The 25,939-nt window shown below is 34.6% G+C and overlaps 3 protein-coding genes across 3 annotated transcripts in view; 1 reads left to right on the top strand and 2 right to left on the bottom strand.

Annotated features, from left to right (window-relative positions):
- Positions 1–368, bottom strand: part of LOC100370903 (protein SFI1 homolog) — a 40,817-nt gene extending 40,449 nt beyond the window's left edge. The window contains exon 1 of the mRNA XM_085504267.1: positions 15–368. Coding sequence (XP_085360393.1) covers positions 15–286 — 272 coding nt within the window. The 5' untranslated portion in view covers positions 287–368. The remainder of the gene's footprint in view (positions 1–14) is intronic.
- A 254-nt stretch (positions 369–622) lies between these two features.
- Positions 623–15,564, top strand: LOC100371058 (sperm flagella and cilia-associated protein 1-like). The gene is made up of 7 exons (XM_006816350.3): positions 623–990; positions 2,480–2,591; positions 3,605–3,791; positions 4,915–5,008; positions 5,653–5,770; positions 12,471–12,588; positions 13,755–15,564. The coding sequence occupies exons 1-7, from the start codon at positions 804–806 to the stop codon at positions 13,866–13,868; spliced, it is 930 nt and encodes a 309-aa protein (XP_006816413.1). The 5' UTR covers positions 623–803; the 3' UTR covers positions 13,869–15,564.
- Positions 15,565–17,071: 1,507 nt separating this feature from the next.
- Positions 17,072–23,392, bottom strand: LOC100371209 (LRP2-binding protein-like). The gene is made up of 7 exons (XM_006816351.3): positions 23,248–23,392; positions 22,463–22,707; positions 21,015–21,128; positions 20,553–20,801; positions 19,833–20,056; positions 19,218–19,383; positions 17,072–18,315 (listed from the first exon to the last, which is right to left on the bottom strand). The coding sequence occupies exons 2-7, from the start codon at positions 22,688–22,690 to the stop codon at positions 18,250–18,252; spliced, it is 1,047 nt and encodes a 348-aa protein (XP_006816414.2). The 5' UTR covers positions 22,691–22,707; positions 23,248–23,392; the 3' UTR covers positions 17,072–18,249.
- Between the last annotated feature and the right edge of the window lie 2,547 nt (positions 23,393–25,939).

Genomic DNA, 25,939 nt, shown 5'->3' with positions numbered 1-25,939 from the left:
AAGAAATTAAAAACCGATGATCACTCAGACCTACGCCCCCTGTTTGGCCGTCATCGTGCACCACACCTTCATCCAAACCAGTCTTTGTTTTCAATTTGATTTTTTCGGCCTTCACACGTAATTGCTCATTTAGTTCCTGTAGTATCGCCTGTTTGGTCTTTGCCCGAAGTTCCCGGTCATCTTTCGCGGCAAATTTATCCGCTTTTGCAGTGGCCTCAACTGCAGATGTATATGGAAGACCGGACTTGAAAATGTTTCTACTCATCGCATTGTCCACAACGTTCATGGGTGATAATTAACGAAATGGGTGACGAAAATATCTTAAGAAACCTGGTGAAACTTGTTCAAAACAAGTTCAGACTGCCGCCATTTTGTTTATTTTGGCACCTTCTATCTTCGTAAAATATCTTAGGATGGCTGCTTTTACAGTACACTTCCAATAATTCAGCACTGATTTTTCAAGTGAATAAATTTAAAAATGTATTTTAAACTGTGATAGTTTTTCTTAACAAGTGAAGATTTGTTTGTTTCTGTTATATTTTTGCGAAAAAATAACGCAAGTATTTTATTACATGACGTCATTAGTAATTGGTAGCCCTTACGTTGTTGTCACAACAACAATAAAAATGGCCGATCGTCAGTGAAGACTGTTGATGAAGCGAGCTCAACAGATTAGGCACGTGTTGGTGTATCTTGGTGAACTTGTCTTTTCAATATATCTCTGGGTAAAAATAGAATAACCAGTCCCCGTACCAGTAGGTCACTTGGATTTAGTTAGCGCTGTATATAAGCGAAACGTCTCCATGAAGCCAGGGGTCACAACGCAGAACGCCGAACCCGAGTCTGTCGCACCTGGTACCAATGCAACCGGAGAGGATGAAAATATGACTGAATTGGACGAAGAATCACTGCAGGAACTTTATGCGTGGATCGACGAAATACCGCTTTCGAGGCCGAAACGAAACATTACACGCGATTTCGCCGATGGAGGTCAGTTTTCTTGTTGTTATACGTGTTGGAAATTTTGTTACAACGATCCGTTCTTGGATTATTGATTTTTTTTATTACAATAGATTGATGAAGCTAACAGGATTAAATAGGTTTATTATTAATAAATCACACTGGGGTGTTAGGACGTTCACGCCTATGGTAGTTGTAAAAATATTATTTTTAATAACTGTGTTTACATGGTGTAATAATAATAATCATCTTTATTGTTATCGTATCCTCTATGGGACTTTGATTGAAGAATACAATAAAGGTATAGCAATGAAAAAAAAAAAAATTAAATGAGATTAATAGAGTATAAAACAAAGGTATTAATAAAATATAATAAATGAAAGTAAATGTTTTTTTATTCATTTTGAGGCAGCTGGTAGTACTTTTTTCAGGTTGTACTCCCTGATTTTAAAACAATCATCTATGTACTTAGCAATTTGAGGAGCTAATTTTTTACTACCATTGTTTAGTATTGCAACTATTTTTTCTTTGTCAGGAAGTTTTGGAGGTAGCATCAAATTTTTGAGAAGCTCATTTCTTTCTTTTTTAAAGAGACCGAATTTAAGAAGGAAGTGCTCTTCATTTTCTATTTCGTTTAATTGACAAAACTGACATTTTCTTTTTGAAATGTCAATGTTTTTATGTTTTTATGGTGTAATAATATACATTTTATTGCAATCCAATCCACTTTGGCATATTGACTTGAAAGAACAGTAAAGTAATAAATATATACAAAATACAAATGTAAAATGTGTGTAGTACTCCTGTAAAATAAATCATTTTGTAGCACCGTGGTTAAATGTAAAACAATATTTAATACTATGTTCCAAATATTTATTTTATCTAGTCAAGTCTAGTCTACTAGTCAACTCATTCTATCATGTTTATTTGGTGCCTTTCTTTTACAACAGGAGTTCACTATCATCCCAATTTAAAGTTGCACTCTGAGAGCATTTAGGACTATTATGTTAAATATGTGATGGGCTGAGTTTGCACAAATTGGTAGAAATGATAATATCACTTTTCATTGTGTTCAAATGCTGACAATTGTCTTGTCTTAATTGTGTGTTTAAATTTCTGAGTTAACACTATTGAATAGTGTTACAACGCACATGGTTTCACAAAAATTTGTTTCTGATCTGATCAACCGCTGGCCACAGTAATTTGTATCCTGTTGAATCTTTGTTTGTTTTTCTAGAATCCGCTCAAATTTAGACTATCAAACATGTCACATAATAGCTGTGGGCTCATACTAGTAGCTGGTTTAGTCTTTGTGATGATATATTTAGTTATTTCTGGTACATTTGGTGTCTTTGAAGTTTTATTTTCAGATATTAGTATTTACTGACATAGAAGGGCTATGGTCCACAACTAACATATTATCGGTCATGATAGTTTTGATGGTGAGAGAAAATAGTGATCTTTTATTGATTTTTAGTTTATGAATCTTTTACACTGATGTTATTTTTTTTGCTCATAGTGATGGCAGCAGAAATAGTTAAACATTTCATTCCGAAGATCGTAGAGATCCACAATTACACACCTGCTAATTCTATGCAGCAGAAGATAAGTAATTGGGGAACTCTCAACAGGTAAGTTTAAAATGTCATCACTCATCAACCTCTGAAGTGATATATATAAATTTTTTGGTAAAATTATATTTTAGGCTAGGAGGCAATTAATTTGAGTACACACTTTACCAAACTAGGTTTCTAATGTCTCCAACAGACTCAAAAGTGATAGATGTATTTTTTTTTTTAATTTGTCACTTTGTTTAGTGAAATTCATACAAGGTGGTGATAAAGTTAATACACTTTATCTAACTTTGCTTTGAATGTCACACCGAAGTAGGCTATTTAATGTGACAGTTCGTTTCACAGGCTCATCTCACCTTTGTATGTGTCCACAAGAAGTTTTATATTCTGGTTTTCATTCCATTGTCACTTTCACATCAAATAACCTCTTTTGATGAATTGGTTGCACTTGGTAATAAAAGGCTATGAATGTATGAGTTATGTATGTACTTTACCTTGGTGCTACCATACCTTTGTCTGTTGTCATACAATGCATGTAATTTGACAAGTCAGTAGGGTCATTCAAATATTGACACTTCTTTAGTAGGGACGCATCGCTATTGTATTCATTTTTAGTGGTCTTTGTATAGATTTCTATTCTATTCTACTTAGAGCATAGCCTGAAAAGTTGACGTAGGTGGCGCCCTGGACTGCTGCGATCCCCACCCACGGGATCGTAGCAATCCAGGGTGTCACCTATGCCAACTTGTCAAGCTACTGAGAGCATTGTACGGTTGACAGGGATGTTGAACTGAATTTAAAAAAAACAAACAGATTTACATACAAGCATACATGTTACATTGCTGGTTGCCATGTTTGGTGTTAATTTCAAGAAATTATGAGTGTCTTGTGGTGTCAATAGTGCGTGTAAATTCATTGTTTCTTTGTTTGTTTACATAAAATTCAACTATCTCAAATTATCAGTTTTATATTACATGTATAACCATTTCTTATTCAAACATTGTTTATTCGTATGATTTTTTAATCCAGTGACATGACTGATTATTGATTTTCTATTCTTTCATCCACAGGAAAGTTTTTTCCAAACTTTCGTACAATATACCTGAACAGGTAGTGCGTGGCATTTCAGCTTGTAAACCGGGAGTTGTTGAAGTGGTTTTAGATCAACTCCGAAAGAAGGTTGATATGTATTTATTAACAAAAAAGAAACCAATTGCTGGTGGTCATCATTTTGGAGTATCCAGACCACTGCCTCAGGTATGAAATTGTTCTATTCAACTATAGTTCATACACTGTTGAAATGTAACTTTTCTATTCTTTAGTTTAGATTCCACAGCAGGATTATAGATGTGCATCCCCTTTGCCATCACTTTATACATGCAGATATTCTCGGATCAACTCTCGGATTGGTATATACATAACAAACAGTGTTTTTAATTAGGAAATAAATGATGATGAACTGTCTATAATTGCGTGTTATAAATCACCACTATCAGAATTAGAAGTTTTATGACATCATGGCTTTACTTTATCATATGATAATGTAAACATCTATATTCGCTAGTGAATATAAAAAGACTTTAAATTGAACTAAATTTGTTTTATTTCGTGTCTCACCCATTATTGTGCACATCCCCATCCCCATCCCCATCCCCATGTTATTTAAACATTAATGAATCCCTAACATCGTCATATTGGATTCAGAGAAAATTTTAGACGTGATAGTGTGCTCGGCTTTGTCTCACACAATACTTTGACATATACCCTTCTTCTTATCCAATATGGCACGGTGGGGGACTCATTATGTTTAAATAACATGGGGATGTTCACAATAATGGGTGCGACACAGTTGATCAAGCTTATTATTTCAGCGAACATCCTTCATTTGAGCTCAGTTATCAAGCAATATGGGCAGTCTACTATTTCATTTATAAATTCCATGGACCAATATAAAAATTAATATACTTGCAGTGGTTTATTGATAATAAAGAAATCAACTTTTAGGTTTTACATGTTGTAGAGATTTCTGTGTTAGTTATGCAGTTAGTTAGTTATTTAATTTTCCAGATAAAAATGACCAGGATGTGAAATATGAAATGGCTTGTTGTTTACCCAATTCATACATTTTTCCATTCATGTGGTGCATAACTCCTCATTTCTGTATTTTCTAAACAACTGCTTATACTTTTCAATTCGTAATGTGCGAAATCTATGGTAATGTTGTATTATTTTGTAACAGCGCCATCTATAGCTACACCTCTGAAGTTAAATTTGCTGTACTGTCTATAGTGATTATGACTTCATAATTTTGTTGGAGTTCCAGGAATTTCTTCATGGAGACAAAACGTGAATTAGAATATTTATACTCTTATATTTCTAGATTTCACCCGATGGTTACATGAATGGTCAAGAGGTCGGTAGTTACAGACCAGGAAATGACACGGATAGGTCAGATAGATCAGACAGATTTAAAGGTAACTCTTCCACTTATTTCATTTGTAATGAATATTTATTTGCATATTGCATCAACTTTTCTGAAATGTCTTTGTTGGTAACTAAATCAACGTAGTCATCACACATCGAGTTTTCTGTAAACAAACATGTATTGTACATGCTTTGTATACATTGTATGGGACTCATTAAAAAACAAATAATGCGATACAATGTATCATGGGTCTTTAATATCAACTTAGATCACGTTTGTATCATATGTCAATTAATCTCTGGAAGTATATTTTCCATTTTAACCCTTTGTCACCTTTCATTAAATCTGATCTAATTTCCATCTCCACTGTCGACTTTGTTGACAGAGCGGAGCTGTTTATATTACTGATTGACCACCAATGTTCGTCGTCACAACTTTACATTTTTGACTTATTCTTGAGAACGTCAAGTTTGCCTGTTTTGATACTAGGTTTATATCTATCTCCCATGGGTGGACAATGTCTATATTGAATGAGTACGGTACTACTCAACTTGTCGGGGTGTGACTATCAACGTACATTCCGTTTTACTGGCATTTGTATACATTTGATTAGCATTAACCCAGTTGAAAATATACATAACTGTAGCCAGTGCCGGATATCTGATATTTCAATTATGGTGTCATTGTTTGTAGGTGCAGGTAGACCGCCCAGACACCATGGTGGTGGTGGTGGTGGTGGTAATACAAGCCACAGGGGTGTGCCAGTGAACCCTTCTTACAGCAATGCTGACAATACAGGATACAATACTGGGTAAGTCAGTGTACGATCGAAGCGCTGCAGTAATATTGAATTCTATTTGACAATTGTATTCTTGCAATATATGTCAATTTTTTTTTCAAACTTTAAATATTTCGCTACTGTTGAAGTCCAATGATTGGGAATTGCATGTTTTTGTGTGTATATGTGGTTTATTTTTTTCAATTTCATGTTTTATGCTTCACTTTCTACAGAGCAAGGACTTATGCAAGGTAATAATAGAGCAACACAGTGTAAATGTTATTAACTCATCCTGTATAAGGCATGCATGGTTTTGGGTATTAATCTTAAACATTGATAACATTAGATTTAATACTGCTCTTTGTTTAAAGTAAACATTGAAATCGTTAGGCTGACGTGGTGCTCCAAACCCAACACGCACCTGACAGAACGAGTAGTTTTTCACTTCTACGACGATTGTCGATACCAATCAAATTGCAGGAACGTCAGATAGTGACAGCCATCAAAGAGTAACCATTCACGGCAGAGTTTATTTGTTTGTTCGTGCGATAAGGTGCTGGCAAATTTCTGCCCAATGTTTATCATCTTATTGAAAACAGTCTGTGAATTTAAACCTACCGCTGTGTCTGGCAGCAAAGCAGATATACAGGAGAAAATCGCACATTGATTACTTGGTTTGGCGAGGTGTACTTCACAAACAGTACATGATCTCTGATTGATCGAGAGTTCCAATGTTGTTTTCATGGGGGTAGTTTTGCTGCTCACGGACTGCAAAAACGGCATGTTTATCAGCACAGTGACTCTTTCTCGTTGCTGTCACGTGTCGTCCACATCTGTAAACACACATTGTTTACTTTCGATATCTAATCCGCTCTCAAGATTTAAATGGTATTTACTTATCAAGTACCCTAATTTCGTGATTGACAGTGTTACCATGACCACCAAAATGAATATTCATTGAAACTCATTGCAAGAAGGCGTGAACTTTGCGAATTCTCAGTATAGATCTTGCCAACGAGACATACATTATTCTGTCAGGTGTTAGTAGGGTCTGATGCTGTTCGACCAACGAGGGCGCCACTCACACCTACATGTCAGTCTATAAAATCATCGGGAAACAACCAGTCATGGAGTCCACTGTGTACTGAGTGACCGCAGTGGATAACTGTCTAATCTTATCACATATGTAAACGTGTGAACTATCTTAAAATGTCATTAGTAGTGTTCATGCTATAAGAAGTATGGGCTAAGATTTAAGCTAATCTCATATGTTTGCATTTTAAGCTAATCTCATATGTTTGCATATCGGCTTGAGACAATTACGTTCACACACTGAAAGAAAACAACAGTTAGTACAGGTTGAGGAACACCGAAACCTGTTAAGAATACATAAATCTTCCGTCCTTTTAACTATGATTACTCAGTACAATAGCTAGGAAGGTATACATGTTAGTTCTACAGTTATTAAAAAATACCAAAGCAAACTCAGAAAGTGCAGATTGCAGAAAAACAGAAAGAGTGTCACCGTCAGTTCATTTTTTATCAAGAACAATGTTCCTAAATGTACTCACGTTGATTGTCATGTTGTAAATTGATAGTTATGAATATAATAGTAAATCTTCAAAATGGACATTGAATATAATGTCATTTTGAGTGCTTAGCCCAGGCACGATTACTAGAAAATGGTTAGGAAACTAGATATGCTAATTATCCATTGACTTCACTTTGATGTGTTTCTAACCACTATAATGTCATCCCTTATATTCATGTGTGTAAGCCGAAAAATTGACATAGAAGCATCACCAACTTCTCTGCGAATGTTGTCAAGGTTTCGTTGTTCTCGAAAAAATGTAAATACAGATAGTTTGTTTTGTTGACAGATTTGCCATCTGAGAAATTGACCATGGCATTTTGTACCCCAAAAACTCTACGAATGATCTAAAATGATAGTATTCTTTACTACGTTAATGTTTGGGTATTTTAATGTGGAACTGCAATTATCATAACTAATTTCAATCGTAACTTTAGAAAATAACACTTTTTTTTGTTGAGGTTAGTGACGTCAGCCATTTTGTCTGCATTTGTCATAATAATCTGAAGGAATTATATGTTAGTACAATGCATTGTTAAATTAGGATTTATAGTTTACATCGTTTTTTGTAAGTTATTATAGAAAATTTTCATCGTTTCAGTAGGGCGATCATAAGTCTGCGTCTGCTGATGTACAACATGGCGACAAGATTTTGTACCCTGAAAATGCATCTCGGAATGTGATAACAATGCTGTAGAAATCAGGAAACTTTTTTAGGAAAAAAAACGGAAAACCCAAATCTATAGAATCATCTTTGACAAATACGTAATTTTATGCAAATTATGATTGTTGCAACGTCGGCAATATGTTAATTCTCTTTGTTTTAAATGTTTACCGAGACACGCATTCTAACAAAAGAACCGAGAGAGTTTCTTAACCTAGTAACTGTGGCAGTAACTCAGACAACCAACCCAAGAGACTGGCAATGCAGCGTTTTCTATTGAAATCATATTTAGTAAACGTTGCGGAGTAATGAGATTATCATTAAATCTCAGAACATAACGCGAAATCTATTCATATTCCAACCAACTATCGCGAGATATCGTGAGACATAAACACGGCAAGTGACACACACGACACTAGTGGTCAGTGAACCACAGCAAACTTTGTTATAGGAAAATGCTATTTATGGAAGAATTTGGCGAATCTGAGGATGATAGTTATGACTGGAAAGCTATTTTAGGAGAACATTTTGACGAAGAAAATGTTGCGTACTATGTTTACCGCTAACCAGATTACCCTGGTACGCTGAGAAATATCATGTATATGACACCAGCTATTCCATGTTTCAGTACCCCTGAACACAAAAATAAAACTGACCGAAATGCAGCTATATGCCCTTCTCAAAACAATATTGGAAACTTTCCGCAACAGTGAGAAATATCATTTCAAAGTTGCTCGTTATATATTCAAAATTTGTTTGAGGTATGTACTAAGACATTCAGTTACTTGTAACTCACCTAAATGTTGGTCAATTCTTAAAATTCGTACACAGCTGCAAGAGTCAAAATGTCTTGAACGCATCTCCCGTTGTTTTAAAAATGCCTGGATCTGTTTTACAAAGAAATACTCAATTTCTGAAGAAGCACGAATTTTGCAGAATATCCAGTATTTGGTAAACTTCAATGTTGTCTCTGCCAATACAACTGAGCGAGGCACACATGAGTACTGTTCGTACGATACAGATTTAAGCTGATTTAGGCTTATCTCACATGCAATTTGACTATAGACCCAATTACGTCCACTCATTGGGAGGGCCAGTCCTTAGCACGGGCTAAGGGGCGCCATCAGTCGGTGTTCTTTGTTAAGCCGCTGTTTACGAATGCCAAATTTCTGCTGCTGACATGTTTCGTTCTAATTTTGAAGCGACGTGCACAGGAACGCGAGAGAAGATGGATCCAATATATTTGGATGCACATAAACAGTATACAACAGTGTAACAGGATGCAGAGTTTTTAGCTCCGCTGTCGACTTTGTCGAGCGGAGCTTATCATATGAGTGATTGTTCGTCGTCCGTCGTCGTCGTCGTCGTCCGACATATATAGGTACTACATGTGGACCTCTCTCAGATTTGTTCATTTTGTAATGATATCTTTAATTCTCTAATTTTGGTGAATATTTTTGTCATTTTTGGTAAAAAGTGATATTTTCGACTTCTTGTTAAAAACCGCAAGTCCAATTGCTTTGATACTACATATATAGGTACTACATGTGGACCTCTCTCAGATTTGTTCATTTCGTGATGATATCTTCAATTCTCTAATTTTGGTGAATATTTTTGTCATTTTTGGTAAAAAGTGATATTTTCGACTTCTTGTTAAAAACCGCAAGTCCGATTGCTTTGATATTACATACTAGTATATAGGTACTACATGTTGACCTCTCTCAGATTTGTTTATTTTGTGATGATATCTTCAATTCTCTAATTTTGGTGAATATTTTTGTAATTTTTGGTAAAAAGTGATATTTTCGACTTCTTGTTAAAAACCAATAGTTCAATTGCTTTGATATTACATATATAGATACTACATATAGACCTTTCTCAGATTTGTTCATTTTGTGATGATATCTTCAGTTCTCTAATTTTGGTGAATATTTTTGTCATTTTTGGTAAAAAGTGATATTTTCGACTTCTTGTTGAAAACTGTAAGTCCGATTGCTTTGATATTACATATATAGGTACTACATGTGGACCTCTCAGATTTGTTCGTTTTGTGATGATATCTTCAATTCTCTAATTAATTTATTTTGGTGAATATTTTTGTAATTTTTTGGTAAAAAGTGATATTTTCGACTTCTTGTTAAAAACTGTAAGTCCGATTGCTTTGATACTATTCATATTGTTCATTTTCTAATGATGTCTTCAGTTCTTTAATTGAAATGTGCATTGCTAACAGCGGAGCTATCTCAGCCGATAGGCTGCTTGTTTTAATGTGTGTCATAGACAGCAAACCAAATTTGTCTAAGATTGAGCTGCTGTACGCTCTACTACAGCGATCCAATCAGTGTGAAAGCGTGTGCGAAGTAATGACTGGTGGGATAGACGAATTTCTTGAAAATCAAAGATGCGCGCATGTCGTTTTGGTGTGTAACATAAATTTGCACGCGTGATATTGTACTTCTGAGTGTGCCAATCAACGTCACAAAAATAAAATTCCCTTCTATCGACTATCAGCCCGACAAAGCAGTATTTTTGTACCCCAGTCTTTCTACTTCCGGGAAAGTTGTCTATAGAGTCGTTATACGAACATGGGACAAAGCAACATTCCTCTTAAACTTCAGATTAGATTAACTAATTAACTTTTCGTCTCTTAGATTTGAACATTTTTTTTCTCCAAATCATGCGTCTTCTAGGTTGTTACGTCTGAGCTGGGTTGCCATTTGGAAATGAGAAAGTTGCATATATTTGATCTCGTGCATAATATTCACACTCAAAGGTCGCCACACTTTGTTAGCTCGTGCTAAGGGTCTGGTCTGCGTCTTAAAATCCGATCAGATTTTACCCATACTTAGCATTCCTTAGCCCATTGTAAGGAACTGTGCTAGACTGTCGACAGTCCCTCTGGCCTTACGTGTGTGTGTTTTTTTTATTAATATTAATATTAATCAAACGCCGTAGGCGTTTGCGAAATGCCGAAGGCATTTCAAGCGAGGGCCGTAAGGCCCGAGAGACTGTTATAGCCTGCTGCGCCACCACTCGCCACTGTAGAGAAATTCTCCTGTAGCGTACCATCATGATTGACAGGCAGAGTGATGTCATAAAAATGCTAACCAATCACAAGTCACGCAGTCCCAGGTCAACAGGAAGTAAAAAAAATTGAGCCACCAGACGACGCAATAGTTTATAAACTTCGTTAATACTTGGCAGATAACGAACTATACTCGGCGAGACGATCAAAGTCATGCGTGACATAAAAAAAACCCGCGATTTGACCTTTGCATAACAGTTTAACTCCGCCCATATGCAAATTATTACTACGTCATCGAGATGCATGCATAATTAATAGCAAGGCCAGTCCTGCAGGCTATAACAGTCTCTCGGGCCTTACGGCCCTCGCTTGAAATGCCTTCGGCATTTCGCAAACACCTACGGCGTTTGATTAATATTAATAATAAAAAAAAAACACACACACACGTAAGGCCAGAGGGACTGTCGACAGTCTAGGACTGTGCATGACTATAGCATATAGAATTAAACCGATTAACACTGCAATCTGTTTGGGTTTGTTTGTCCATAGAAGGTATTAACGTTAGTACCTTCCATGGTTTGTCTGAGCTGAAATCAACCAGTCATGGAAGTGAACACAGTGGATATTAAACTTTCTAATCTTATCACATATGGAACCATGTAATATTAATATGTCAAATTTGTGTAGCTAATTTTGCCTGTTATTATAACAATTAAATCTAAACATGCTTGCTCAAACTTGTTAACATTAATTCTTAAATAATTACCTAATTTTACAGCCAGCTTCAACCAGCAAAAATGACAACATAAACTGATTCATCTTGATCCTAGTTTGGCTCCAATAAACCATGGAGGTCTAAACCCCCCAATAAAGGGTGCTGTTCCAGCTCAGCTCTAACAATAACAATAACTTTCATTTGTAATGCTACTTAAATACAAAGGTGTCGGAATGAATGTAAAATGTTTTAATAAACCTTATTGGTATTTTCAAATAACTAGGAAAAGAGACTTGCATGTCAGATTCAATTGGTAAGAACCTTGAAAACAAATTTCTTGGAATTCTCTCTACTGGTATCGGTACTATCGGTGCTTTATCCAGAAAAAAAATGGCCAGGCTAAAAAAAGTTCTTGTTATGCATTTTAAAGCCTCATGGTTTTGATTATTGTGTGTGCTTATATGATCTTTCACATGAGAAACAAGAATTTAGTCATGGTCAGATTGGCAATGGTTATTGGGTTCTGTATCTTAATGGTGATCTTTTATCTGGGAGTAATTAGGTTGTGGTGAGAACTGGATGATAACTCAACTCATCTGTCATAGTCTGCATGGTGTACTAATCGCAGTGTGATTACAGCTGTGTTACCGCTCTTGTGTCTCAACCATGGTGCCATGCTTGATAAATTTTCAAACATTCAACTATCTCAGTTTTGGCATATATTTGTGTATATTTCAGGCAAATACCAAGGACAAGGTCACTTCCACATGTCAACGAATCACAATTAAGTCCTGAAATAAGACTTCTATTAGAAGAAAAAGAACAAGCATTATTAGCCTCACAGGAAACAGTACAGGTAGGAGCTGACTTTAAATGTTTATTGTTTTGTCAGTATATTATAGTGTGCACTGTTATGTGGTCATGTGGGGTTGTCTTGTCTTTTGAACAACCAATCACTGACTAGTTTTGAACAACAAATTACTGACTAGTTTTGAACAACCAATTACTGACTAGTTTTGAAAAACCAATCACTGACTAGTTTTGAACAACCAATCACTGACTAGTTTTGAGCAAACAACCAATCAATGACATGTGATGAACAACCAATCATTTTAGAGAGGAACTTATCTATTTGATTTCAGATTCTGTTGGATAAGATTTCTCATGAAGGGGTCAATGAGAGGTTTTTCTACAGATGATACAAAATGGGAATTCAACTTTAATTTGTATTCAATTTGTTGCATATTCGTAATTGTCGGTACTTTGATTTCATATACTATGCGCAATCTTCCAAGCAGAATTCTATTTTTACGAATATCTCTCTTCCATCACACGATCTAATGCTCACCACTGATTGGTTGATGCATCACCCTGCAGGTGATTTTCAAACCCGGCGAAAGTACATGCATTGTTTGTAGATTCTGGCTGTTTTGAAAGAGAGAAGCTCATTTTTTACTTTCCGTAACGGTGTAGCAGTAGAACGATTTAGTCATCAATACTACTAAGTGCTTTCGTTTGTTTATATTTCTTTGTCTGGCAATCAATAGGACCGTAAGCTTAATGAACCTAGTAACACTTTAGTAACCATTATTCCACAATGAAATTATTTTCTTTTGTAAATTATAACTATTTCAACATTTTCAGTGCGTTTAATAAAAAATTATTATCAGCTATCAATAACATACTTTAAAACTTGTTTACTAGTAAAAAGAAATCAACACTAAACCCCGATAATAACAAAAACATGTCAAGAATACGCGTAGTATTAAAAGTCTTGTGGCGTTTCACCACAAAATGGCGGTGTATGGTGGCAGAGATAATTTTGGTGTTCTGGCCACAAAGATCTCTGTGAAGGAGAATAATATCATGCCATAATTAAATCATGGCATATAACCATGGACATTCTCGATTGCCCATTGACCAATTCAAGACAGCCATGGTTACAAATCTGAATAAAAATAACACATATTTGGCGGCATAATCAATATTAAATAATTTTGAATACATTGTTTTGCCTTGTAGATTCTCCAGGCAAAGGTTAGAAGACTTGAACATTTGCTGCATTTAAAAGACATTAGAATAGAAGATATATCTAAGAAACTATATCAACGAGATGGGCACGGATATGTCTCGTAATTAGGAGACAAAGGATCAAATTCAACCTGCCCACCCTATAAACAAGAAACAATGGTATCATCTGATATAAAGTAGTACAAGTTAGGACAAGACCATGTAAAAATGTAGGGGTGGATGGATTGAAATTGTCATCAATGACAATATATTTATTGTTGAATAAGAAAGCATTACCTGAATATGTATTTCTGGATTTTTTTTGTATTTTTTTCTTCTAAAAAGCTCTTTCACTGCTGCATAGCGCTCTCTGAAATTTATTATATTTATGTAAATCTTTCACAAGTTTATTCCACTTGGACCTTACATCATGTATTTGATGAGGCAGAAAATAACTGAAAACTGTTGTCATTTCGTGAACAATAAATTATTCTCACAAATTTCATGAATCAAAAATTTTTGAATATTGTACATTTCACTGTGGTCCTCGCTTACAACTTTGAATCATCAAAATCAAGGAAATGTTCAGCATGAAAATGTACACGATCTGCAGACATTAACCCCCTGAATGCCATAATTTTTTCCCGCCAAAATTTGGGTGCCACATTTTTCTGTATTTTTATTTGATTTTTGTTTATTTTAGACCACATAGGCAGAATTTTTCTTTGCCTACTGATAATGGACAAACTTTAAAAAAAAAATATAGAAAAATTAATGCAAATTTATTTTGTGTTGGTGGTATTGAAATGGATGTTTCAAATCATCAAAGGTCAAAGATCTCTACAAACTTTTCAAATCTCATCGCTTGCTTTGCTGATATAATCTGTTGATTTCAAATTTGGTGTTGTATAATGGACTCTCTTTGCAATCATTTTCTAAAATACAGCAACTAAAACATTTGATTTCACAAGTACGGTTGTTTTGTTTCTGAGTTATGCATATAGGGAAATTTATATATATATATATATCTGAGTTTGTTTTGTTTGGGAAGGAGATATTATGGAATATATTTTCACAAAATTTATATACAATACAAAGTGTATTCTCATATTTTCATGTGTGCTAATTTTGTTGTTATCTTCTTTGGACTATATATTCAGAAATTTTAATACATACAATTGACATTTTATTTTCAATAATTGTACATGACATTTGCATTTGTAAATTATTTGCTGTAAATATCAATACTCACAGTGGTCTTGAACCAAGGAGATTAAAAATTAGTATTACCCTTCTGCTGAAAGTGTTAGGGCGCCCTCATAGGGTTATAAATGTAAATACCTTTGTTTCTTAGAATATCGTTACTCATCAGTAGTAACTATTCCTCGGTGGATGGGACACCATGACAGAATCAGGGACTCCTAAAGTAATTTTAACTTTTGACAATATTTGACCCATGACTTCCTTCCCTATAGCATAAATGATACATGACACAAAATAGTCACCAGTGCAGTATGTAAATATTCAAGGTCATTATTTGCTGTAATTCAACCCACTGCTTCTCAACCTTTGGTGTAATTATATCCTTCATAGGTGGACCAACATATAATCTTGCCAAGTGCATGGCTCAGTTCCCTCCATGATAAGTGTCACTTGCAATCCAATTAACCTATGGGAAATGTACACACTAAAAAAAAGTTACAAACTTAAAGAAGGTGATTAATGTTACAATTGACCTTTAACCCTAATGGTGACCTTTGTTTATATTTACCATTCCGTCCTAGTTTGCTGTATGATTGTGAAATAAACACATTTATTAAAATATATTAATGTTTTATTTGTATTTTGTTTTTATAATGGAATACTATTCTCACTTTGATATATTTTCACAGCACAAAAAAAACAGGGAAAACAGTCAATGCACCATGACTTACAATACTGTTCCTGATTGGCTACCCAACCTTAATACTCAACAGTTAAACCAATCAGAGAGCAGCTTGTTTGTTGACAGTATTTTTTCATCATAGCAAATTCTGCCCTGCTTCGACTAACTAAGAAAACCCCAGCACATCAAGAACAATACCCGTGAATTGGCATACAATTCCTAGACCACCAAATTGAGATTTTCAAATCTCAACTTTGCTGTACTGCAGTGTTCGAGATTGATGCAATTTGTGTATATACTTATGTTTATAGAATTACGTTCATACAGGTTACCGGGTATATATCAATTCTCGACACGGACACCCATGCATTTTCACCTCTTGGCAATCGTCACGGTGAAAACAAAGGCCGAAAACTATCAGAAAATGGTACTTTGGAATAGTTGTTGAGATTCCTCTGAACAGTATAACAAGATTCCCCCTGCGTGTGTAACATATATAAATTTGGTTGTTCAGGATTACTTCTAGGCTCTTCCACAGCAGCTCGCACAGAGCCCATAGAAATACATGGTACAGTGGAGCATGTCTTAACATGAACAACTTGTGACGTAGCTCCGCCCGAGGATATATGCTCAAGTCGGCCATCATAGATTATATAATCTGCAGTATCAATCAAGCGCATATTGTATAACTCAGCTGCCTCTGTCTGTTTCTACCATGGCAGCTGCATGGGGTAGTTGTTTTTATGATATAATTATTTGATTTAGCTTGTTTATACATATGTTCTAGATGACCAATTAATATGATTGCTTGATTCATCTGTCCACATGTTTTGGGGGGATCGATATGATGGATGCTTTTATATAAGTGACTGAACACGTACTGCTAAGATAGAACATAAACCTAGATTATACATTGTGTATAATCCAGTATTTTGTAAGCATTATCTCATTCATTAGTTGCTAGGCAACCAGACTCATTCCCAACAAGTCACCCCACAATGGCATTAGTGATTTCAGTAACCAATTGTACCTACATATTCAACAATTCAAGAAACTTTGTGATCGGTAATAAATAATTATTTGCTTCGACTAAATAAATAATCAGTAGGAATAATGGCTTGAATAATGCAGATGTTTAATTATAAGGATAGTATAGTGTATTTGGTGATCGGGAAATCATGGTTGCTATGACAACACTTTTTTCAATAACTTATGAGATATGGCCACAATTATTTCAATATTTGGTGGAACATGTGCATGTTTATACTATCTATGCAGTATAAGACTAGTCAGAATGTACAGTGAACATGATAAAATAGGCGCTTGGCATGTTGTTGCCTTGTTATTGTAGGTCTCATTGGAACTTCACTCAAACCACTGAACTGTCTAGGTTCTGGTTACTTCATAACCAGACTGAAAACAAAACTCATAAATCACACTTGGCTGTAGATATGTAATCAATGTATCAATCATTTATAAAAAAAAAAAAAATACAATCATTTCTGTCAGAGTTCTCCAAACACTTATAAAACACCTGCATCCTCAATAAAATTGCATTATTAATCAGTCTCCATATGCTGAACTGCTCCATTTTTATTAGGGGGGGGGTCAAATCTTTACTCAACCACAAAAACACTATGTATATAACTACACTGTAAAATAACAGCTATAAAAGTTTTCCTTGGGGTATTATAGAGTAGAGGTCCCTAATTTTAGCTAAACAATAATACCAAGTTATCAGAATACAACATAGGTAATTATCATCTTATATTGTTGTTCAAATTAAGAAATTACTCTATGGTATCAGCTGGGGACAACGCTGGCTTTAACCGTGTGTCAAATAGAAATCAATCACATGAGCTTTTATGCAACGATCAAAAGATTGTGGGTATGCAAAGATGCCCACAGACATATTTACTATCACCATGGATTTTATTTAGCACCCAAAGGCTATAAATGTTTTATTGCTTCCAGACAGAGTACTACTGCTGCTCTAATGTGAGAAAAAGGAGATAAAAGTTTGTTGGAGTAAAAATTTTTTAATGTGAATGTCCTCTACTATGAGAAGTTTCTGATAGTATTATTAATATTGATATAATAATGAAAAAAACTGTTATTGTTTACAAGTAACAACAATCAACCTTGTTTTAAAGTAACAGATTATAAAGTTTAGTATTCACTACAGAGAGTTAGTTTGCAGAATAGTTACAAAGATTTTTGATATCTGATGAAATGATGATGAGAATAAATGACACCTGGTAGCAGTCCTTTACTAGTAACAGCAATGACACTAACTACTGACTAGAATTGTAATGGTTTTATAGAAATAACAACAAACTGAAGACATGTATAAAAGTTTGTTTTCTCTGAAACTACAAATTATATACAAATAATACATGTTCACTTCATGTGTTGTCAGAAAACGAGTAAAATCATACTTTTTACATTAAATAATTTCATTTTGTAAAATCTATTCATATTACCCCTAACAGCTAAAAACTCAATCAAATCTTCACTTTTGATACAGATAATATGTCATGGATAATTACAGTAATTCATGTAAAAGTATGTCACAGTCTTTGGTTTTGTTTATATTTTCCACTGCTATGTCCAATATACAGTCTATATTTTACCAAGTGTCACTAAGTTCTGTAACCACTGAGTTGTAGCTGGGTCAAATTCATACGCCTGGAAAGTAAAACAGAATTGTACAGTAGTATTAAAAATATATGTTTGTGAAACAAATTGCCCACAGATCTAAACTTGACTCATAATTTTAAAACTCTATTACGGGGACAATGAATGAGTGAATGACCTGAACAAACAAATTTATAAGAAAGTGCATATTCACTATGTGCATAGAGTTTATAGCACCAGTCGTGAGGGTCCCCATGAGAAATTTACAAAATAATAGTACCAGTAAAACACATTTATTTCTTCAATTTTAAATGTGTGCTAATAATGCAACAACAAGGTTAATTATATGAACAGTGCAGTATGCACTAGAAACCACACCCATTCAACTTCTTCTGCCACCACATTCTTTTCCAACCAAAATGTTGGTAAAGATGTACATTAAATACTAGTATAACATTAATTTGGGACCAAACGAATATAACTTGATACATGTATAGCTTTTTAGGTTCTAATCACAAGTTAGGATTTTGGTTCAAAAACATCTTTGCCAGCTCAGGTTCGTAGAGCTGGCTGATGTTGCTATCGTGCTTTTAGATCAATGATTGATGCTAGGAAGCAAACCATTATGAATTAACTTTACAACCCAGAGATTACACCAATAATTAAACTGTTAAAACTCAATCATATCAAATACAAAAAACAACACAATATAATGGCCGTGATCAAACAAATTTGACTCCTACACCAAAAACTCAACTTGTATTAACATTTTAGTGTCTGTAACAGATATGGGGTATCCGTAATGAGTGTGTGAACACCAGCAAACTATTCATAACATTACCTGTTATTTCCACAACAAAATTAACACTGGCTTCCCAGTACCGTAACATACTAGTACTGTAACTAGAAAACTTAAAACTTTCATATACCAGTATATAAATTCCTGTACTCACTTTGGAATAGAACTTTTGAGCTTCCACTTTGTTTTTGACAACACCTAAACCTTGATGTAGACATCTAGCATAAAAAAAACATCCCAATGCAATTCCCTTGGCAATAAATATCGGTAGACAATCAGTTTCTTTAGCTACCTTTGCAACATCATTCAGTAAGGACACTCTGTTCGTGAAAATTAGAAAACAAACATGGGGTTCAGTATAATTTCATCACCATGCTTTTTACAGTCCAGTCCTATAGTGGTCGCACTAATGTCAATGGTGTGTTCTCAGAAAGTGGCCTTAATTAAATTCAGAAGAGAGTATAATTTGAAAACTCAAGCTGTGATAAATACAATACAGGCTTTTCAATGCACTGAGTGATCCCCCCCCCCATTCTTGCTGGTGTCAGTTTCTTTTAACATTGAGTAATTGAAAACGAAGCAGAATAATTACTTGTTCTGGTAATACTAGTCAAGACATGTTTTTTTTAGTTAGAATATATCTTATGTAATATACCATGTGTATGTGTGAATATATTGTAACAATACTGTAAGTTACACTGCGTTAACAAGTAGAACTCAATTTGAAATCAGATACCATTATTACTAGTATTTATACTCAAAATATTACCTGGCTGCTGTCTCTGCTGCTTTAGTATACAGTTTCCTTCTATAATAATGCGACACCAGGTTACCCATGGCATAGACGTTACCTCGCTCTGAGGCTTCTTTCAAGCACTGAAAAGCAGAGTCTGAGTCCTGTATACATCCCTGTCCTGTTTCATACATGACCCCTAGTGCTCCTTGTGATTCCAAGCTGCCATTGCCTGTCGCTTCAGAGTGCCAGAAAAATGCCTGTACATTGATACAAACAGTTTATGGTTAGGCGTTGACAGTCCAATATAGCCATTGAGAAACATAAATGTATTCTATCTTCAAGTACACACAGAAAATCGTTGCAGGTTTTACTGCGGCACTAGTTCAAAGAAAAATAGAATAGAATAGAATAGAATAGAATAGAATAGAATAGAATAGAATAGAATAGAATAGAATAGAATAGAATAGAATGCACCGCTAATACAATATTTCAAACAAAGAACAGAAATAGTGAATGTTGTGCTTATCTAAGTTAATTAATTTTTTTTGCTGCATCTTTGTAAACCCCTATTTGAAAGTCATGTTAAATTGAACAGATACCATAATAGAGATATTGAATGCTTTTTTTGCTGATGCTTCAAATACACAAAATTAATCCTTGTAAACATGTAAAATCACAGTAATAGTGAAATTAAATATACCAGTAAAAATTAATGCTTTTACAGTATATTTTTTTGATAAATTTGTTACTTACTTTTTTTAAATCTTTAGTTTCATCTCTGGAATAGAACATGCCAAGCGAAGTTTGTGCTTTGAGACTGGCCTGTGGATTGCCGTCATCAGCTGCTAACAACCACCATTTCTCTGCTTCCTCGTATGACTGTTTAACACCGAATCCTTCCATACATGCCCTGCCAACATTGTACTGGGCCGCATGCCGTAGATGTTTGGCTCGTTTGCTCTGAGAAGTAGCAATGTTTTTCATATACTCAACTCCAAGTTTCTGAAACAGTAATAACCAATTATAAGCAAGAGTTCAGTTTCAGATTCAAGTTTTGAAAAGAAAGTTAAAACGATCAATCAAAATTTAAAACCAATGATTTGTGCTATATTATAGATGAATTATTTTTTTTACACAATATATGTGTAAACCAAATTGAAATGAATCCAAAATAATTTTATCCTTTATTTTCTTACCACCTTGTTGATGACTTACATAGTTTTCTGTTGTTCCTAGTCCATCATAGTACATAACACCAAGCTGGTACAAGGCCTGGAAATCTTCATCTTTAATTCTATCAAACTGTTTTAAAGAAGCACTGTAATTCTCCTAATAAGAAATACAAGAATATTAAATTGCTTGAATTAAGCAGAAGCATGAATTTTGTCATATACTGTAAAATACTTTATTTTCCCTTGGAATTAATTTTCGTTATTTTCGCTGAAGGAATGAGTGAAAATAAAATCCAGCGAATACACTTTTTTTCCTATATTTTACATTCAACTTGTCAAAAATCAGTGAAAATAAAATCCATACAAAACACCCAAAAAGTCTTTTCAGCGAAAATTAATTCCAGCTAAAATAAAGTATTTCACAGTACCATTTCCTCATCATTGTCAACTACTAGTATTGTAGCCATCCACAAAATAGTTACATGTCCTGTCTGTGCATAATAATTAGGTACTTTGCATATCATAATCCCATTCACTGCCATTGTCAACTTTCATTTTCAACAAAGTAGTTCTGTTCTGTATGTTCAGAATAGACAATTTGCAAATCTTAACCCTTCAACCATGATTGTAAATAGTCCTATTCCTTTCAGTTTTACATAAAAATGTTGACCAAATTTTTAAGCAATATCATTCCAAAAATACTGAGAGATATTACTTCTGACCTATTTCCATAAATAGGATTTTACTTACATCACATGAATAATTAATGAAACATGTCTGGCTGATCAGATGTCATGAAGTTCTTACTAATGTGTGACTAATTGGTAGCAAGAAATGAATAAACCACTCAACAGAAATTTATAATAGATACATAACCCAGGTATATAAATTTGTGTGTATTAATTCATAAAATACATATCCAAGTCTGTGTTGTGATTACACAGTACAGAATCTTAGAAACAAATATAACATGAGATAACAATGCTGTCAACTCTGCAATCAATGTCTGTGAACCAGTCTTAAATTTCTCAACTTCCAATGGTAAGTGGAGAACTCTGGAAACATAAGGATATGGTAACTATGCTGTTGACTCTGAAAACTGTCTACCCCATCTGTTTTGTCACAGTCTAAACTGTAAGGTTTGCAAATAGCCTGCAGCTGGTGTGTCAAGCAATGACAGGAACTATGCTAAGGGTCCATGACAATAACAGTACCAATGTAACGAGCCAATGAGGCAGGTTAATGGCTAGACAAAGTTCACTAACAACTGCAGTGAAAACCTTAGTAGCAATATATTGCTCTCTCCCTTAATCTAAAACCACTTTTAGGCTAGTTCAATATGCGCACATTTTCAAACCTGCAAAATTGATAATACATGTATGAATAAAAATTGAAATTCATAATAATAGAGATTCATACCAATATACAAAACTTGTAAGCATTTATTTAGCAAATGCATGTCTACACACATATAAGGTTATTGCATTTTACCTGCTCAAAAAAATATTGTCCCAACTGAAAAATAGCTAGTTTGTCACCTCCCCGAATCCTCTCAAGCAGAAGAGTCTCAATTTTCTCATTGAATTCTTCAGTTGTGTAACCTTCTTCGTTGTCTATATGCAAACTATTCTCATGGCTTATTAGACTCGTGACACTGGCAGTGACCGACGGTAGAGGCTCTGAAGTAAGCTTAGGTCTTTCTTGTAATTTGTGTTCCATTGTTAGATTGTTACGGCCTGCAATGAGATATAGATATAAATTGAAATAAAACAAATAAAATGAACAAATAAAACTCAATAAAAAATGAATGCCACTGTCACTATTCTCAACGCAAGTGCATGTCCTTTTTGTAAAAATAAAAAAATAATAAATTCAAAATCTCTTCAACTTTAGTATCTTTCACTCATTTGAATTCAGGAGTGTGTGGCTAATTTAAAACAAGGCTAGGCCGGTCTTTGCAGCCTGTTACTGCGTGTACACACTGAACAGCAGAGCTCGCAGCAGAGTCAAGTTCGTAACGCAGTTCACATGGTCCAAACAGAGCAATTGAAACGGTCAATGGGCGTGTGCCGAGATAACAACTGAAGCTTGGTGTGAATAGATCGATGTTTGTAAATCCTTTATAATAATTGATATAATTGTATTGCGGACATTGACGTGTTAGTGATTGTTGTTTTGATTCTCGAGCACGGTTTGAGTTCGAGCTATTGAATTACTGAGCTGATCCGAAATGCAGACACTTCAAAAAGATAAGGATAAACGTAATAAACACTTACACTTTCTTCGTCGCACGAAACACTAGTAACACATTTTGGTGACAACTGAAACTATAGAGGTAAAATATCAGTAATTTCAGCATGGAAACAGCATAGTGACTGTAGCGACTGAATGAAGCAAATGTTCATAGACACACTCTGTACGCATGCGTAAGGCAAGCGAAAGAGTCGCCATGGTGAGTGTAACTCCCTAAGCTTGCGAATACATTCCCAGGATGAAGAACTGTTTATTTACTGCTTTCAGACAGTGGGCGGGGTAGGTCATCTGGATTACATGTAATATGAGTGACTGTGGGTACAGTTGATACCAGACGCATGTTTTTTCGAGTAAACGTGTTTCTACGAGGAAGGACGACACTGGGAAAAAAAGTTGCTACAAAAAATACGTACATGGACCAAAAGAATCTTGCCAAAACTCAAAAAATAACAAGCAAACGTAGGCAATCAAAATCGGGGGGCCACTGCTTCAGAAACAGCTAGTGAATAGTTATGTAAATTCCATTTAACTTTTTTTTGTCCTTTGACAAAAATATATAAAATATTTACTATCAAGATATATTTTTCTACTCGAGGTTGTATGTAATTGTTTAGTATGATCAGAAAATAATCTGCGGAATAGGAAATAGGATTAATAGTAATAGTGATAGTGATAGTAATAGTAATAGTACTTTCCGTCCCCAAGTGCAATATTCACGCTGATATTTTCGTAACTAATTAAAAAGTATAAATTTGTCATTCATCGAAAGGGTCTTGAAATTGGTAAAATTTTGTCATGCAAATTTCATATAGTGATTACAGTCGTGGTTTTGAAAACGTCCCACCCAGTGGAATCTTTAGTGCACCGACAGTTACTGCGCCCTCATCGACAGACCCAGTGGCTAAAAGAGATCTGCCATTGAGCTAAAATACTATTTTCAGCTCTATGGCCAGACTAACTATTACGTTGAATAGGTGCGATAAGTGGTGAGCAATATTTGGTAATCAAAATTTGGGACAGCAAAAGTTTGTGAGTCACGGAAAATATTATCTACGTTTTGCAGACATGTAGATGATTTACTGATTATTATCTGTGAAATCGAATTTTACGAAACACAGCTTGAAATTGTTGAAAAACATTACCATGAAAGGGGCAAGAGGGGTAGCTGGTACAGGTTATAGGATATAAAACAAGGCATTTTACGTTTTTACAGGAAATAAAATGAAAGTTATATTTACAGTAAAAATAGTTTTTTACACTTTACAAATAAAGCAAATTCCTAATTACATTTTACATTTTTATAATATATTTGATAATTTGTGTTTATGAATCAAAATACTTTATACGCTTACAAAAAATAAGATGTTTTTACAAATTACGGACGTATAAAATAGCTGATCACATGCTTATTTATTTAAATTACATTATTACGAAAATAAAAACATTTGTTTACAGCTTACGAAAATACCCCTTGCCGACCCTCTAGGAAGAACTGATTCAACAGTTGTATCTGAAATATGTATCTGAAATAATAGGCGAGCAATAGGCACTATAATATTTTTAATATTTACTTAGGACAACGATTACCAAATATTATCTACTATGTATCATACTATACCATGTAATTCTATGGGTTCTGTGCAAGCTGCTGTGAAATGCTGGTCGAACAGCCAGTGAAAACAGCTAACGTTGCAGAAACAGCACAAACTCAATTTTGATTTAATCCCGGGCAACTAAATTTATGTATGCTGCACAACCACTATTCCAAAATACAGTTTTCTGAGAGTTTTCAGCCTTTTTTTCAAGTTCACCGTCATGGTTGCCAGGCGGTGAAAATTCCAGGATGTCTGCTCAAGCATGCAGACACAAACGGCAGAAAAATGAACTTGCCAAATGTGATGTCATTGAGAATGAGATACATATCACAACTAAGTGTCAACTATACATGAATGAACGGAATCAATTATACTCGATATTCTTACATGATAGTGAATTCCAGACGATCATTGATACTGGCAAATTCAGGTGCATCATGGGTAGTAATAATAAACAACTAATAAGTACACATATAGGGCGTATTCAAAATAAAAGATGAACATTATCCAGAGTAATTCAATACACACTGGGACTTCTTATTATTTCCTTATTGTTTTTCATTTATAATTAGTATTCTTGTGGACCTCTCTGTTTTGAAGCGAAATTGTGCTTATCACCTGGTGAGCACCGACGGATTTTGCTGACTTGCATAATTTTGTTAAAGGGCGGGTGTCGTCGCGCCACGCATGCGCGAGATATGGGTCTCATACTAGTATAAAGAAAGATGGTGGCTTTGACTGTTGCGCAACAAATATAAACTTAGAGGTTTCCAAGCTTTAATCAGTTCATTTTGTTATGTGATTTGAAGGTATCGAATTAGTCATCGGCGATAATTAGTGCAAGTCGCGCCCAGGTCAAAACTCGTACTCATGAATTCATTGGAAGAGCGCATTGGATTGTGGGAAAATCAATGTTTATCAACACAAATGTCGCACATGCTCACAAAAGGTTTCTAACCGTGAATACTATATATATACAGGTACACAATCCTGTTTTAGCAGTAAACATTTCAGCCATGTTTTGTTACCGTTTTAGTTCTTAGTTCTTAAGACAATCGTTACTATTGCTATTTCTATTTCTATTACTATTTCTATTACTATTTCTATTACTATTTATATT

The sequence above is a fragment of the Saccoglossus kowalevskii genome, chromosome 10 (assembly GCF_978046115.1).
Source record: "Saccoglossus kowalevskii chromosome 10, keSacKowa6.1, whole genome shotgun sequence".
NCBI classification, from domain to species: Eukaryota; Metazoa; Hemichordata; class Enteropneusta; family Harrimaniidae; genus Saccoglossus; species Saccoglossus kowalevskii.
The sequence above is the reverse complement of the archived record's forward strand: the minus strand, read 5'-3'. Positions and strand labels throughout refer to the sequence as shown.